This window comes from Euleptes europaea, chromosome 12 (assembly GCF_029931775.1).
Source record: "Euleptes europaea isolate rEulEur1 chromosome 12, rEulEur1.hap1, whole genome shotgun sequence".
Taxonomy (NCBI): Eukaryota; Metazoa; Chordata; class Lepidosauria; order Squamata; family Sphaerodactylidae; genus Euleptes; species Euleptes europaea.
The window spans coordinates 36,207,181-36,224,114 of NC_079323.1; the positions used below are offsets into that span (position 1 = coordinate 36,207,181).

The following is a 16,934-nucleotide window of genomic DNA, read 5'->3' on the forward strand; positions in this document are numbered from 1 at the left end:
TGTCCAGAGCTTTGCCTTCTGCACGGAGATTTCAGCCGGGCTGAGCTCAGGGGAGAGGGAAGAGTTTGGTTAACAGAGGAATGGGAAGACCCTGACATTGCGAGGGCTGGCAGCGAGGTCATTTCTAATGGACGGAAAACTCATGCAGAACTCCAAGAAACAACCGAGTCAGCTATGGGGCAAACATGAGTCCAAGTGCCCATGCATAAATGACCTTGGACATCTTGCTGCCCCCCGGGCTGTGAGCCTCCTAACAGGGAGAGAGCAAAGGAAATAAAGGGTGTTCAAGCCTCCCACTGCAGGAGCCGGCTCATAGCCAGCCAGCAGCACTAACTAGGCACCTTCCTTTGGAAAGCTCGTGACCTGACCCAAGCAGGTTCACCAATATACTGTGGAGGGCATACCACTGGATTAAGGATTGCAGCCAATTAAATCATTATCAATACCATTAAATGTGCATGCTTTCACAATGTTCTTCTTGGCCGACTTCTTCATTTGAAAATAGTTTAGGATACGTATAATCTGTAGACATTTTTACATACTTTGTTTGGTCAAGTCACTCCATTGTTTTCTTCTTCTTTTGTTTTAGATGATCATAGGGAAAATGTTAATGACCAGGCAAAACTAATAGTGGGAATCGTGGTTGGTCTTCTTCTAGCAGCTCTGGTTGCTGGTGTTGCTTACTGGCTATACATGAAGAAATCAAAGTAAGACTTCACTGGTAAAATTGTTAACATTTTATACTCACCCAGTTTATACAGCATTCTGAAAATCTAGGTAACAATGAAGTATGTCCACCCAGTCCAAAGTCCCATGTATTTACCAGTGTTCACACGGAACTCTCAGGAAAAATTCAAGAACATTTCAGCAATGGGCTGTGCACTAAACCCCACCCCTAGTGAACCCAGTGTCTGGAATAAGAGGAAGTTTGTGCCCGTTAACCTGTTTTCTAAATGGCAGCTCATTTATTTTCCCATCTGTTAAATACCTGTTATGTAACCAGCCAACCTCCCTTGTATATCCCCATCCTCTTATCTGCAGAGGATCTCCCTGGGTTCTGTTTCTTGATCATACTGGAGTATGGCAGAATTCTAGGAACTAGTTTTATGTAGCAAATATTTTGTTTTAAGGAGCAATGTTTCCTTAAAGATGGCACACCTGTAGATATTAACACTTTTCTGTCAGATTGTTGAAAGTGAAGTTTAAACACTATATTATTATTAGAAATTTCCTTCATACGGTGACACACGTTACATATCCTGAGATTAGTAGTTGTCAATGTGAAGAGAGTCTCCATGGGCTGTAATTACTCATCATACGAGTGGGTTTTATCCTCAGATTCCCTCACCTATCCTAAATTGAGCCTGAATAAACAGAAGCTCATTAGAGGTATCAGCTTTACAGCTTGCATATCACTTTCTTTTCTGCTAAGGGGGCGTCAGCAAACAGGATGCAGGTATTTGGTTGTTCACTTTTTCTGTAAAAAAAAAAGTACTATATTGAAATGTAGTATTATCAGTTATTATCATTTCATTATAGTGGTCTTTCCCCACTGAAAAGTGAGAACTTGTGTTGTTTGTGGTTAATGATCAGCTTTCAAAGAATTTTAGTGGAATATGTTCCATCTGCTTGTTAGTAATCTGAGTCCTCCGCTGTGGGTTTGATTGCATGATGAAGTGTTCTTACCTACTGTAAGTAGTAGGCAATTTGTAAAACTTCCTTTTAAAGAATGATGGATTTTGCTTTTTACTTATTGTAGGAATGTCAGACATATGGGAAACATAAGGCTATCTCAGATTTCCAGTGTCTTTACTTTTAAGTCTAGAAACCGAATAAAAGGGGAGGGGAAACAAAAAATCATCGGAATTTCTCCTGTCTTAATCCAGTGCTAATTAGCCTTGCTTTGGGAACTCCTCTTATTCTGGGTGGTCTGCAGAGAGAAGTTAGGACTTCTAATTCTGCCTTCCCAAATGTTGGTTCCTCTAGTCATTCAGCATTTCTTCTGTAGTGGTTAGCTAGCTGTACCATCTCTGTTTGGGCTTCTACTGTAGCTGCTGTTACTATATTACCTTTGGGTCTTGTTCTTCTTCAGTAAACGAGAAGAAAGCAGAGAGTGAGCCAAATCTGCTCCCTCCAACTTTTTAATCGATCTACTATTAATGTCCTTTTTCCATCTTCTTTTATAAACTCTCTCTCCCCTCCCTTCTGGATAATCTCAGAGAATTTCTTACATCTGATAGGTGGATAACCATTGGATCTGCTAGTGCAAAGCACAGTATAAGACACAGCCTCAGATCTGGTTTTTTAATTCTAATCTGACCGCACGCACTTGGTTAAGCGATTCACAAGTTTATTTTGCTTTTGTGTGCTTGTTTGGTTCCCTCCAGTTGTTTCAGCCCAACTCTGTTATAGCCTGTTAGTACTCATAGAGATGACTTGAGCCCTTACGTATCTAGGTGTCTAGGTGTATCTACGTATCAGCTACTGAAATCAGTTGTAGCTGTGGTTTTCAGGCATTTAGATCTTGCTGTTTTTGCCTGGCTGCAGTTAAGATTCTTTCATACAACACGATGTGCTTTTTCTAGGAGTAGTTTTAATAGTTGGCTGTTGATATATCCAGTCTGCAAACTTATTTTTCTTATATTGTCTTTATATGCCATTTTATCCTACCTATAGTCATATTCAACCACAGTTTCCATACTAACATACGTTGCTCACATACTCTGTCACAGGCTCTGATCAAGTTAAGAGTCATGGAAAGATTTCAGGCAGAGAGATGTAGTGGGTCAGAGATAAGCACTTTTCTTAAGTGAATCATGGGACAACCCTCACTCAGATTATGTCCTCTTGATGCATTCCTCGTTGAGCTTCCTGTTCCTTCTCAGCTGCTCTGCTAGAGATTTTTCATTCCCAGCGACAGGCAATTGGTGGATTGTATGACTTTGGACTGGATTGGTCAAAATGGATTCTGCAGCGAGACATCACCACATTCCAAACACCTAACAAAAGGGGAAGTAAGAAAGACCAGCAAAAAATAAAAGCTTTGAAAGTAGGAAGGAAATTAAAAGGCTCTGCAATTTGTCACAGCAATAAACTGGTTTACTTTGCATTTCAGAAATGCATCTTTTTCTTTTCCTACTAGACGTGAAACCCAACGACAGTAAGTTCAAAATTTGGGCTTCCTGTGTGGTTCCCCTACCGCAATTTATCCTGCTTCTTCCTGCTTTGTAACATAACAATATGTGCCAGTCTTAGCAGTAGCTAGAGGACAACCCAGTTTGCTACAGTGGCTTTCAGCTGTAGAAATGCATCCCTTCCCCTTTTATAGCACATATTCCTATGTAAAAATGTATTCTCCTAAGGACTCCTTCCTCTCACGCTTTGAATGGCTACAGTTCCTCCTCTCCAGAGGTCCTACTGTATAATTTCAGAAATACATGACTGTGTAATTCTTGATCTAGGCTTAGCTTCAGATACCTAAGCTACAGGTACCCTACAGGAGGGGACCTCAACCTTGTTTAGTCATTAGCACTTTTGGGATTGTGGTACTTTTTTTAATGCAAAACGGCTGCCACGGGGAATGAAGCAGTCACAAATTGTTGGAAGGTTCCAAGTCCAAGTGATGATGAAAGCAGCTACTTCTAAATGCTTGTTCTGTACAAATACAAAGATGCTGCTACCTAAACTATTCTGAGGCACCTCCTGCCCTGAGAAGATGGACAAAATCCAAAATTAGAAAGACTTCCCGCATGGTCACAGGAAGATGGTTCCAAGCCCAGAGACACAAGAAAGTTTATGTATTGTGTAATATATTTGCCCTGTATGGACTCAGTGCACTGACAGTCATAAATTCAGGAGTGACCCAAAACTTCCCAAGAAGCAAATGGACACAAGGAAAACCACCGGACATTATTGTTGTAGAAATACTACATGGAGACTTATAGGATCTGCCAACCCATTTCTTTCTTTTTTGCTATCTTTCAGCCACCATCTTCCAAATTCCTTTTTTGACCATATGAATGGTGTTAGCTGACCATCCTGTCTTCAATCCGTTGCCTACTTTCTTAGATGTAGGAATACATCTCTGAGTTTCATTACATAACAGTTCCAAGTAGAAAGGGTTAAACATACGTAACTCCTATTGCTAGAATGGTTTCCAGTGGTTAGAAACATTCAAAACTGTGCTTGGTGGGATTGACAATGTCTGAAAATAGTGTATTATCAGTAGGTCAGAATCATACAAGAACGGGAACAGCTATTTTTTAAGATGAGATTATGAATCTAGTAGTGCTTAGACATGTTTTGTTGGAAATAATTTGTTGTTAAATAAGAGATAACTGCTGTACAGGACCCATCTAAATAAAACCCAAGCTGAATTATCTATGCTGGTAATCTTCTGTTCTCAGCATAAAGTTATTCCTTACTATATATCTGTGAAAAAAGAGATGCAAATAGTTGGGATCATATTTGATAAAATAGGAATTTCAGTAAAAACTAATGCCCATAGAAACTGAATGCTGCCTTTTAAAAAAATTCTTACCGACATATTATATGTTCCCCATCGCAATTATCAGTATCCACAGATCACCCTCAAGCAGTTTTTGAAACCCAGTTGAACAAATTATTCACATAATCTCTGTCCCCAAAGGGATGTCAACGGAGAGTCTGAGAAGGAAGCAGCACAGAACATTCAAAACCTCCCGAGGCAAGAAAGTTACTTTCTTATGTGTGTTGTGGTTTTGTAGATTCTTCTATTGTCTTGTCATCCCTGTAACAAGATTTTTAGTTATATAAAGAAATGACCCTGAAAACTACTCAAATGTGACAGATTTCCATAAAGACATTTTTTGGTTTTTTTATTGCTCATGGAACGTATCTTTCCCACCTTCTCCTTCCTGTTACAGTCTAAGGTGCTCCTTAATGCTCCCTGCACCTTGGGAGGCTTTCAGAAAGAAGTATGGCCTGCAAAGGGACAGCACATCAGCAAAAAACTTCCCCTTTCTGGTACAAGAAGGTCCCTTCTGCTAGTGATGACAAGTTTGGATCCAACCCTCTGCAGTTAGTGTAATGGAAGCAAGTTATTCAGCATAGCTCCTTCTAGTAACGCCTTACAAATAACACATGTTCACTGATCCTCTTTAAATGAGATGCTAAAAACTTGTCCTGTTGGTATGTCTGCATATATTTAAAAGATGAATAAGTAGGAATGGTATGAGGAGAAATCAAGTAGGAATGGTATGAGGAGAAATTAGCTGGGCAGCTACCCAAAGGCGAGACACACTTGCCTTGATTTAGCTGCCTTGTTTATAGAGCTTTCCTCTTAGAACAGTTATTTCCGAATAACTTTTTTGAACAGACATTTTGAATTTAAAGAACCCTCACCTGTTCCTGTTTCTGTTTTTTTATATAAAGACTGCAGAATCTTTATCTGGATTTTTTTGTACCAATTGAATTACAATTTTTATCGCCTTTAGCTGAAAGGCATTGGATATAGGTGGTGCTTGAAGAGGAATTGGGTGACTTGTCAAATGCATGGAATAAAAAAGCCTGCAGGTTGGCTAGAAGTAGGAACTGCAGCTATTTCTATGATGAAGTGCACACAAAGTTCTTGGAAACATTCTCCCAGCATCTTTAATCATTCACAGTTAATTCTTAATTTCTCACTAAGAGCAATGTTTCATTATACAGTGACAAAAAAAGTCTCTTTCCAAAGTTGTTGGCGAGCACAGAAAAATTAAAAGTGTCAGACTATTTTTTTATACTTGGTTCATCAGGTGGAGTGTTCATTTATTTTCTAGTACAGATCATTACCGTTCAAATTATTAAAGAGGGTTTTCCCTATCTTGTTGCAACTGCTGTGTGAGCAACCTATTTTTAATGTTAAATAATTTCTTCCATATTGATAAGTTCAATTGGCATTCTAATTGTACTTACCTGGCAGTTAGCCCCATTGTAAAAAAAATACATTTAGGACCTGGTTATATGCTCCCTACTTTTTATCAACAGTTCACAGAGGTAGAAATGAAGCCCTTAAATATTGCAGTCATAGGTCTTAATTATTTTCCCCCACATGATATGTGTATTGGATCTCCCAAAATTTATTTTAGTTCAAGAAACAGTTTGGAGAGATAATTTAGATTGAGCTGCAGCATAAAGGATTAACAGTGCAATCCTAAACAGAGTTACACCATTCTAAGTCTACTGAAATCATTAATCATTTATTCCTGTGTTGTTTCTCCAGAAGACTACCTATAAAGAAACAGATATGGAAAAATGGTTGAAATACACACTTGCCTGTTTCAGCATTCAGACCTCAGTCCCATAGCTGCTTTAACATATCCACACACAGAAAGAGAGACAGATATCGGATTATGCATTATATATTTTATTCCTGATATTCCAGTAAAACTGTTCCCAGTATTATTTTTAACATTTCATTCTTAAATCCAGGAAATAATTTTCTAAAATATATTTTCCTTTCTGGTACAAGTAATTCCAGTATTGGTTTCCCCACTCCTCCACATGAAGCCTGCTGAGTGACCTTGGGCTAGTCACCGTTCTCTCCAAACTCTCTCAGCTACACCTACCTCACAAAGTGTCTTGTGGGGAGAGGAAGGGAAGGCGATTGTAAGCCGTTTGAGTCTCTTTAAAAGATAGAGAAAATCGGGGTATAAAAACCAACTCTTCTTCTAAAATCTTGTGAAAATAATTATTGTGACACTATTGAAAGAACAAGAAAATAAGTATTTTGAGATAATCACTTCTCCATTAATGTAGTTAATTACTTTTTGTACACCCCGTGGACAACTGTGATTGCTGCAAATTTCCACAGGGTTACAAGTAGGGTTGCCAACCTCTTGGTGGTGGCTGGAGATCTCCTGGGATTACAACTGATCTCTGGCCAACAGAGATCAGTTCACTTGGAGAAAATGGATGCTTGGGAAGGTGGACTCTGTAGCATTATACTATGCTGAAGTCCCCACCTTGCTCAAACTCTGCCTTGGAGAGGCTCCACCCCCAAAATCCCCAGGTATTTCCCAACTCAGAGCTGGCAGCCCTAGCTACAAGATACAAATAATATTGAGCAAGCTGTTCCCAGAACTATGTTGTCACAAAAAGAGCTAACATCCTGAAAACCCATGACATGCTTCAGTCTTATCTCTGGCATTTTACTTATATTTCATTATAACAACTCATTTTTAAGTCATGTGTATGATATCCTGATTGATCTGCCAACATTAGAGAGAGGAGACAGAGTTTGTTTTCTGAATGTAGAGAGAGCTGCAAACTTACTACATTTATTGTGTTGGGTTATGTCACCATTTCTTTCCTTTGTTGTCATTTCCAAGTAGTCTTGCTCGGATTCTCTCTAAGAAAACAAGGAGGCATTACCCACTGATATTTCTGAGGGGATGTTTGCCTCTCAAATGACATTTTCAGTTCTGTTCTGAATAAATTTCTTGTTTTTAATTGGCCATCACTTTTAGTATTAATACATATATTAATATTTTATTTATAAAAGAGTATATCAAAGCTGAAAGTCAACTGTACTTTCATTTGTTTTGTTCCCTCCATTTCATGTTATGCAACTCCAATTTTCTGCATTTTTATTGAAGCCTCATAGCCATTCATTACCTCAGGCTTTCATTTCAGGAGTTCCTTTGATATAATTTTAACCAGTTACATGCTTGTTATTGGGGATGACAAAACAATGACATTTAGAATTAAACCTCCAGTAGCAGAACCTAAACATAGGAGTAATGCATACAGTGTAGTCAAAAACATTGAGTATATACACATGAATTCTACACACACACAAAAGGTCCATGGAAGTGATGAAAAGATATAATTTAAGGGGGGAAAAGTTAGTCAGTATAATGGAAATCGAATCACAACAGTGATGTGGGCTCTGTACTTTCTAACAGAAAGCCAGTGTGGTGGTGTGGCTAAGAGGGGCAGACTCTAATCTAGAGAAGCGGGTTTGATTCCCTATTCCTTGACATGAAGTCTGCTGGGTGAAGTTAAGCCAGTCACAGTTCTCTCAAAACTCTCTCAGCCCCACCCACCTCACAAGGTGCCTGTTGTGGGGAGAGGGAGGGAAGCCCCTTTGAGACTCCTCATGGTGGAGAAAAGCAGGGTATAAAAAACAACTCTTCTTCTTGTAATATATAATCCACAAGTATCAAGTCTGTTAGGGCGAAAACGCATGGTCGCTTTAGCCTCCTTTATTCCCTGTTTCAGCCAGGATCAAACGCACGTTCGGCAAAAACGCATGCATTCGATCCTGGCTGAATCCTGGCTAAAACGGAATAAAGGAGGCTAAAGCGACTATGCGTTTTTGCCCTTAGTTAAATATACCATTTACTTGATAAAAGCTGGGCGGTCTAGGTGCTGCACACCCGCATCATTATATCAACATCATCTGGCTCTTTCCCAGTTTTTACTGGGAAAAAAGGAATTAGAAATCCTAGAAGATTGTACCCCATTACTGCTGACAATTACTGCTGACAATTTTGGACGAATGGCTGTGTTAGTCTGTTGCAGCAAAAATGAGTTAGTCTTATGGCTTATGTTAGAATACAATTTTGTCAGCCTTTAAGATGCCATAAGACTCTTGTTAGTTTTACCTCGTGGAAGACTATGCGGTGTAGTGGTTAGAGAGCTTGACTAGATAGAAAAAGTGAGACCCAGATCTGAATTCCCACCCTGCCACAGCTTAGTGGGTGAACTCCTTTAAACTGCAGAGTGAGCCCCCGATTCTGGTTGGGACCACTGCAGAGTGGGGGGGGGGGATCCTGCCTCCCAACTGTGCCATTTGCCCAACCCAAAATGCCACCAGAGACATTATTTTCAGACTCACATCCGTGCACAGAGACACACATGGTGCCTTTTCAGGTTGGATAAATGGTGCAGGAGGGCAGCAGGGAACTCACTTTTTTAAATGGTGGCACATCGCCAGGGTGAACCTTGGGATGCCCATCTTGATCATGGGTTATTTGATATGAATTATCATACATTAATGTAAAACAAACAAACAGACAAACCCCCCCCCCCAACTGGCTTGAGTATCTAACTAGCTTATTTCTTATGCCTGGGCCTAAACAGTCATTCAGTAGCTAGTGCAAACCGTTAATTTTGTAAGAGGTGTGCTAAGAACACAGTAGAATGCATACATACATACAGGAGGCTGAAATCTTATTTCAGTTGTCTGAAATTAATCCATGCTCTTTCTACCCCCTCTATGTTGCCAAAATCAGATTTCCCCCCCCCACCGCCTTCTGATAACAGTTTTTGTTGTTCACTTTTGTGCTGTATGTGACAAAGAACAACACAAACACTCTGCCATCATGCTTGCATTTCCAAATGCCCCGACTAAGCAACTTGGGAAAGCAAACCTGCCCTCTCATTTTAAGAATCCTCCTTTGCATATGATGGTAGCACTGCACAGACACAGAATCAGCTCAGAAATGGGATAGCCTTCAAAAAAGGCAATTGATACCTTTTGCCACTATAAAATGTCTGCAGGAAAAGGAACACTTCTCCTTCTGCCCTGACTCAGGACTGCTGGAGAAATCACACAGCAGCAGATGCAAATTGGCAACAGAAATCAGAATGCCAACGAGCCTCAGAATTTTTTCGAGCATGCCTGTGCATGATCCCCAACAATCTTTTCTTTGCTGCAGTATGCAGTTGAAAAGCAGTTAGCCACTTGTTCCCTGTCGCCCATGTTAAGCCAAGATGTAACCTTGTCACCAGAGACCCTACTCTTTTTTGGCAGGAACAGGAAAAGCTCTCTCTTGACACAAGGGGTTTTATTTGTATCATTTTGTATGGATTTGCACATTTACATTTTTAAGCCTGGGTTTTAAAAGTTATCCCACTAATACATCCTGACAAACTGGGGACACTACTTCAACATGCAATGAAAACTAATGTGGTATTGTGTTCAGCTATAATATTCCTTCACTCAGTTAGTACCTACCTTTATATAAAATTAAACTTATGCTTTAAATGAGTCACCCCTCCCTTTCTGTTCACTGTGCTTGAACATAGAATCACAGAGCTGGAGGGTACATAATGGTCATCTAGTCCAACCCCCTCTCCAATGCAGGAAATTCACAACAACCTCCCCCAGTGACCTCGGCTCTCTGCCCAAAGGAAGGCAAAAAATCTTCCCTGGCCAATCTGGCCTGGAGGAAAATTCCTTGCTGACCCCAAAGTGGCGATCAGCATTACCCTGGGCATGTAAGAAAGGGCCACGACAGCCAAACATTGACTCATGCCTTCCTGCCCTCCTCTCATGATCTGCCTAAGTTCACAGAATCAGCCCTGCTGTCTGATGACCGTCTAGCCTCTGCTTAAAAACCTCCAAAGAAGGAGATCCCACCACCTCCCGAGGAAGACTGTTCCACTGAGGAACCGCTACAACTGTCTGGAAGTTCTTCCTATGATTTACCCGAAAACTCTTTCGATTTAATTTCAGGCCATTCCTAGACACTGGTGTTTATGAGACATGCACAAGTCAGGACTAGATAGGACTGTGGTAAACAGCTCTAAGTGTAAGAAAGAAGGAAACTAGAATGTGAAAAATAATTTCAGGCAACATTTACATGGGTACAACAGCCCCTATATGGATGAAGCTTCCTGAATGGACTGAGATTTTTGTTTTATGTTAATAGAAACCAGTGTATTTCATATGCAGCTCAGCTGGGGTCCAAAAAGGGTTGTTTATGTATCTTGTTTAAAATAGTGCTTTCTAAATTATCAGTATCTGAAACTGAGTGGTATAGTCTTCAAAAAAAGGCAATTTCACAGAAGGGATTGACATGTTGATAAAATGTCTTAATCTTTTCAAGTGTGCATGGAGAAAAATCTAGCTGGTGAACTTGTATAAGGAAACACAAATTACTATTGACAATATAACTTGATTATTTACAAGTGAGGGCCATATTAATTTCAGACTTCTTCTAACTAAGAACATACCCAATACTGTCGAAGGCTTTCACGGTCAGAGTTCATTGGTTCTTGTAGGTTATCCGGGCTGTGTAACCGTGGTCTTGGAATTTTCTTTCCTGACGTTTCGCCAGCAACTGTGGCAGGCATCTTCAGAGTAGTAACACTGAAGGACAGTGTCTCTCAGTGTCAAGGGTGTAGGAAGAGTAATATATAGTCAGAAAGGGGTTGGGTTTGAGCTGAGTATTGTCCTGCAAAAGTATTGTCCTGTAAGTATCAAGATAATGTGCTAATGAGGGTATGGTATGTTAATATGGAACCATTGTATCCTGAAGTGATCTGTTAATGTGTGTAATCCTGCCCTGAAAAACCTCCAGACAAAGACAACATTCAACAATAGCCATACAGATTAGTTTTGGATTACACACATTAACAGATCACTTCAGGATACAATGGTTCCATATTAACATACCATACCCTCATTAGCACATTATCTTGATACTTACAGGACAATACTTTTGCAGGACAATACTCAGCTCAAACCCAACCCCTTTCTGACTATATATTACTCTTCCTACACCCTTGACACTGAGAGACACTGTCCTTCAGTGTTACTACTCTGAAGATGCCTGCCACAGTTGCTGGCGAAACGTCAGGAAAGAAAATTCCAAGACCACGGTTACACAGCCCGGATAACCTACAAGAACCAATACCCAATACTATTGCAACATTCATTATCAATAAGGTTTATGATTTGCCAGTGGTAGCCTTAGTCTCATGATGTTAACTGACTTATAAGAATCCCAAACATTGTAGAAGATAAAATATTGTGCATTGATCCTTATGGCTGGATAGCAAGGCAGGATATCATATTTGTGCTGTTTCCATTGTAGGACTGCATCAAAACATGTAGATAAAGATCTTGGAAATCTAGAGGAAAATAAAAAGTTAGAAGAAAACAATCACAAGTCAGAAGCTTGAGACACAGAATGAGTCAATCATCAGTCCAGGTAGGTGACAAGAATTCTGTAATGCATTATTTCTGTCCTTTCAGTAGAGTGACAGCGCATTCCTGAAAAGAATGCCTGCTCCGGGCTTAGGAGGGTTAACCCAGCGGCGTTGCCTCCTACCCGGCGCCAAAATGCACGCACATCTGCATTTACTGTGCTGGTGCCAACTGCTACCGCTGGCCAAGCTTGATAACTGAAGGTCTGGGACCTTGGTATCTGCGGGACTGCCTCTCCTGGTATGTGCCTCAGAGGACTCTTCGAACATTAAATACTAATCTTTTGGTGGTCCCCAGTCCAAAGAGTGTCCACCTGTCCTCGACCAGGGCCGGGGCTTTTTTGGCCCTGGGCCTTGCCTGATGGAATAATCTCTCCAGTGAGAACAGGGCCCTGTGGGACCTTAAAGAGTTCTGCAGGGCCTGCAAGACAGAGCTATTCTGCCAGGCTTATGGTTGAGGCCAGCTACCGTTTCTGTCTATAAAATGCTAGCTTCCCCAACCCTCCGCTGCCAATTTCCCCCTTTTACTCCCTTGTGGGAGCTTGCCATCTGTTTGCCCTGTTGTAACTCTATATTACAATTTAGGGGGCACCATCTGACTTTTTGTATGATTTAGGGATTTTATAGGGCTGTTTCAATTGTGGTTTTAAATGTTTTATTCTATTGTATTATGTTGTAATATTTTGTGAGTCGCTCTGACCCCGGCCATTGGCTGGGGAGGAACCCTGAGCACTACATTCCCATGGTGGACCAAGGCTCAACACCATAAATTCATCGGAAACGTGGCCATGCCTCCTGACCACTTCCCTCCATTTCTGCCTGTCTGGGTACTGTTGCCATAGCCATGTTGCCACGTCCGGCTTGCAACGTCCATCAACAATACAAAATTAAAGCAAGTGGCAAGGAGAAGTAGCAATGTGTGATGTTCACCTTTGTTATCCCCTTTCATTTCTGTTACAACAACAAATGAATCAAGGAGTTGGCGCACCTTTCCTATGAAGAAAGACTGGAGCAGTGGTTGTGCATCCCTTCTGTATTTTATTTCTTATAAAACATTATATCCTAAAATCTGCTATGTATGAAGTGGATTCCAAAAAGTGCAAAAATACTACCAACATTAAAACACCAGTCACAATAAAAGTCACTATAATGGGGGGTGTTGGAGGGGAAAGTCTTCCCTTCTGGATTCATGCATTTATTTTTGAAGGCTGGATGTCCTACCTTTATATACAATCTCTAATATTGGACTCAAAAGATTCTACCTTCTGAAAATTTTTATAACTACTGCTGGAGCCATTGTCTTGCTTACTAGTATGGAATGGTATATAGAAGAATTTACATTCCCATTTTGACATTGACCTTATTTTTCATATTTTCAGGAATAAACTTAGACCAACTGAAGCATGAACATGGATTGTATTTAAGATATATACAAAGATGTGACAGCTATTCATGGTTCAAGTATTAAAGACCATTCTACCAAGTTTTCAAAGAAATTTACAGTTATCTCAAGCTTACAAAAAAAAAAGCAAACTAATTTTGGCAGCAGCCGTGATAATAGGTCACAAAGTTGTGTTCTGTTTGAATATATATTTTTTTTGTAAATGTCTGCACTGAAAATTTCTTTTGGTTTGCCTTTATGTAAATTTTTTACGTAGCTATTTTTATACACTGTAAGGCTTTGTTCTGGGAGTCGCTGGTAATCTGATGTATAGTGTAATGTTTTTATTTCTGTTGGTTTTCACACCCTTTAAAGAGGTACATTTCTAATTCTGATTGCTATCAGTAAAGTTCCTACTTTGCACAGCAAGTATCTAATTTATAAGATTGCCTTATGGGAAAATGAGACACTTCTCTCTCTGTTTTTCAACTACCATTAAGAAAAAGGGGGAAATAAATCCGATTTTAAAAAACCCCTACATAGTTTATAAAATAATGAGAAATTAATCAACTATAATGAACATGTACATAATTTCCAAAAGGAGAGTTGGTTGTTAAGCGAAATTCATGTTGTTACGTATGCAAATGTCTACTAATAAGTCTTTTTTTAGACAGGAAAATCTTTTTATTGATAGCATTCTGAAAAAACTAATTTTTCTTGCAATTCCATAATATATAGTGTGAATGACTGGAATTATGAATTAGTTCTCAAATGTTTGGTTATCCACTGCCTTAAAAAAATCTTAATTTCAAAGAAGAAAATCAGTCAGAATTGGATTTTTTTTTAAGTAATCATATCAAAGCTGCATTTTTCCACAAAATAGAATATATATTTTTTGTGTGTGTGTTTTTGTTAACTACACTACATATATGGCACCTTGAGATAATTTTAGTGTTTTTAACTGGTACATAATTTATCAAAAAGTACATGAAATTGTAACAATGAAATTAAATCTATGTATCTTTAGTTACATTCAAGATTGTAACTTTATAGACCTGTTTTATGCTTGAGAATTTTTTTAGAAAGCTAGCATAAAAAGAAACCTTTGGCTTGATCAGGGCAACTAGACAACAGTATTTAGCGATGTTTCCTCCGTTAGCATCTGGGAGAATGTAATAGATAATTTTGATCACAGCAGGAAGTTACTAGGAGTATGTATCAGGTTTCCGTTTACAGATTTACGAGCCAGGAAAACAGAATGTTTTATAGATTGCAGGGAGATTAGTAGAAGGGAAAATTGATATGGAAATTAGGAGACGTATTTGCCATTTAGGAAAAAAAAAACACTGTTTCATGTAAATTTGTAAAATGTAAAATGTCTGGGCAGTAGTGACTGATGTTTTAAATAAAAGCTTCCTGTAGTGTATTGGCATGGATTAAGTACATGAAATGTCCTATAAATTCAGCTCTGTATAACATTTTATGGAAGAATCCTGTTAAAATCCTTTCAGGATTTGTTAAGGCTTTATTTGGCAAGGGAACAAAAAATTAATCTTGGTCAATGTTTAAACCAAAGTTAAAAGGGGATAAAACCAAAGTCATTTGTTTTGCATGGCTAAGCCATTTATGATATCTTTGTAATTACTGTTTTTTTCCCCCTTTTCCTTTTTCCTTATTCCTTTTTTTTTTTTTTTTTGGAATTTTGTTTTTTTTTTAAAAAAAATTAAATTTTTTAAGCACCTGTTTTCCAAAATAAAATGTGAACACACACAAAAAAGATTATATATAACTTCTTTTTTGGTATGAAGATATCACTGCTATAAGAGAAAATTCAACTGGTTTGAGAATAGAAAAGGATTTACAGGGCAAATGACATGTTTTTGAATTATATGAGATGTAGAAATGTACTCCTGTTGAGAAAGTGAACCCTATGGTCTGCTAAAGAACGCGTCACACAGCTTACCAGACTTGAAACAAGATTGGAGACCAAAAATGAAAGGTCTTAATTACTGCATCCAGTATCATGAGAAAGGAACAGCACTTTCACCTTCTGAGGTTCTTCTGACCATCCAGTGTAATTCTTGGGGGTGTATTCTTCACTGTGCAGAGTTCACATCAAACACGTTCCAGGAATCAACCGTACCAATTCATTGTTGTCATTCATGCCTGAAAGACAATAAAAGTGAAGTATGTTTTCACATTCCTGTCTGACATTTCAGTTCAAGAAAACACTTGCATAGGCACAGAGCGAGAACCATCTCAGTGGTAATGATGGAATATTATGATCACACAAATATAAAACTTTGGTTAGGAGATGGACCACCTTTATGCCATTCACTGGTCAGAGAGAGAAATCCACACACTCAAAACGTACAGAAATATGAAATACTGCATACATGCTTTATCTCATAATGTTTCACAGCTAATTGTTTGTATCACCTGATGTATAAAATAGACTGAGAATAGTGGGTAAAAGTGAAGAGGTCTGTTGCTAAGACAGCTGCCCACCACCACCACACATAGTAGCTAGGGTTGCCACCTCCCAGTACTAGCTGGAGATCTCCCGCTATTACAACGGATCTCCAGCCGATAGTGATCAACTCACCTGGAGAAAATGGCCACTTAGGCAATTGGACTGTATGGCATTGAAGTCCCTTCCCTCCCCAAATCCTGCCCTCCTCAGGCTCTGCCCCAAAAGCCTCCACCGGTGGCAAAGAGGGACCTGACAACCCTATTAGTAGCCCTATTCACATGTCACAGTGAATGCATGTACATCCTGCTTGCATATGTGCACATCTGTTTGTAGTAAAGCCAAAACATGCACTTACTTTACAAATAAAGCCGGTAACCAGTACCAGGAAAAATGTGTACTTTCAGTCACAAGTTCAACTGTGCATGTGTTGAATGTAACATGATAATTATTTTACACACTCATGAAGAAAAATTAGGTGCATGTTGTACACTGGTTGTTCATGCATTCGCTGTACCTTGTGAAAAGGGCCACTAACACTCAGAGTAGCATTGCTGCTCCGTCAGCATTTGCCATTAAGAAACCACGGGCCTAGCTTTTACTACAATTAACTGATTTCCAGTACTTCCTAGTAAGTGTGCTTAGAATCACTAACTGTAATGATTTCAGGCTGTCCAAAAAATTGCCAGGGTTCTGTACATATTCTCCCTTCTGGGTAAGCTCTATTTGACTTCCATATGCCTGAAAGTTAGGATACCGTTTGTGTAAAAAATAAATAAATAAGAGAAAATATAAAAACAAACTACATCCGCCTTTATTTTGTGAAGTTATCATAGGGCAAGTTTGTCTTGGTTAATTATTTTAAAATGCAATCAGAAGAGCTTGATACGGCTGTTCTGTCATGACAGAACTATTTCGGCGCATTTTAGTTTTCGTGTGCAGAAGCAGCCACTTCTGAGCTACCAATTGGGCATCGTGGTTTCTTCAGACCATTCTCGCACATTGGGTAAGATACTGCCCACCACCGCAAATCTGGTCCCCTTATGGCTTGTACATGATGAACAAAATTTCAGTAGTATTCCAGTAATCTATTAGCTGAATCTAGCCCTAGTGAAATCCACTGTC

General features: G+C 39.3%; 1 protein-coding gene across 1 annotated transcript in view; it reads left to right on the forward strand.

Moving 5' to 3' along the window:
- ALCAM (activated leukocyte cell adhesion molecule) overlaps positions 1 to 14,371 on the forward strand; it is a 172,202-nt gene extending 157,831 nt beyond the window's left edge. The window contains exons 14-17 of the mRNA XM_056858330.1: positions 590 to 707; positions 4,649 to 4,705; positions 11,847 to 11,963; positions 13,338 to 14,371. Of these exons, the coding sequence (XP_056714308.1) occupies positions 590 to 707; positions 4,649 to 4,705; positions 11,847 to 11,934 (263 nt within the window). The 3' untranslated portion in view covers positions 11,935 to 11,963; positions 13,338 to 14,371. The remainder of the gene's footprint in view (positions 1 to 589; positions 708 to 4,648; positions 4,706 to 11,846; positions 11,964 to 13,337) is intronic.
- The last annotated feature ends 2,563 nt before the right edge of the window (positions 14,372 to 16,934 follow it).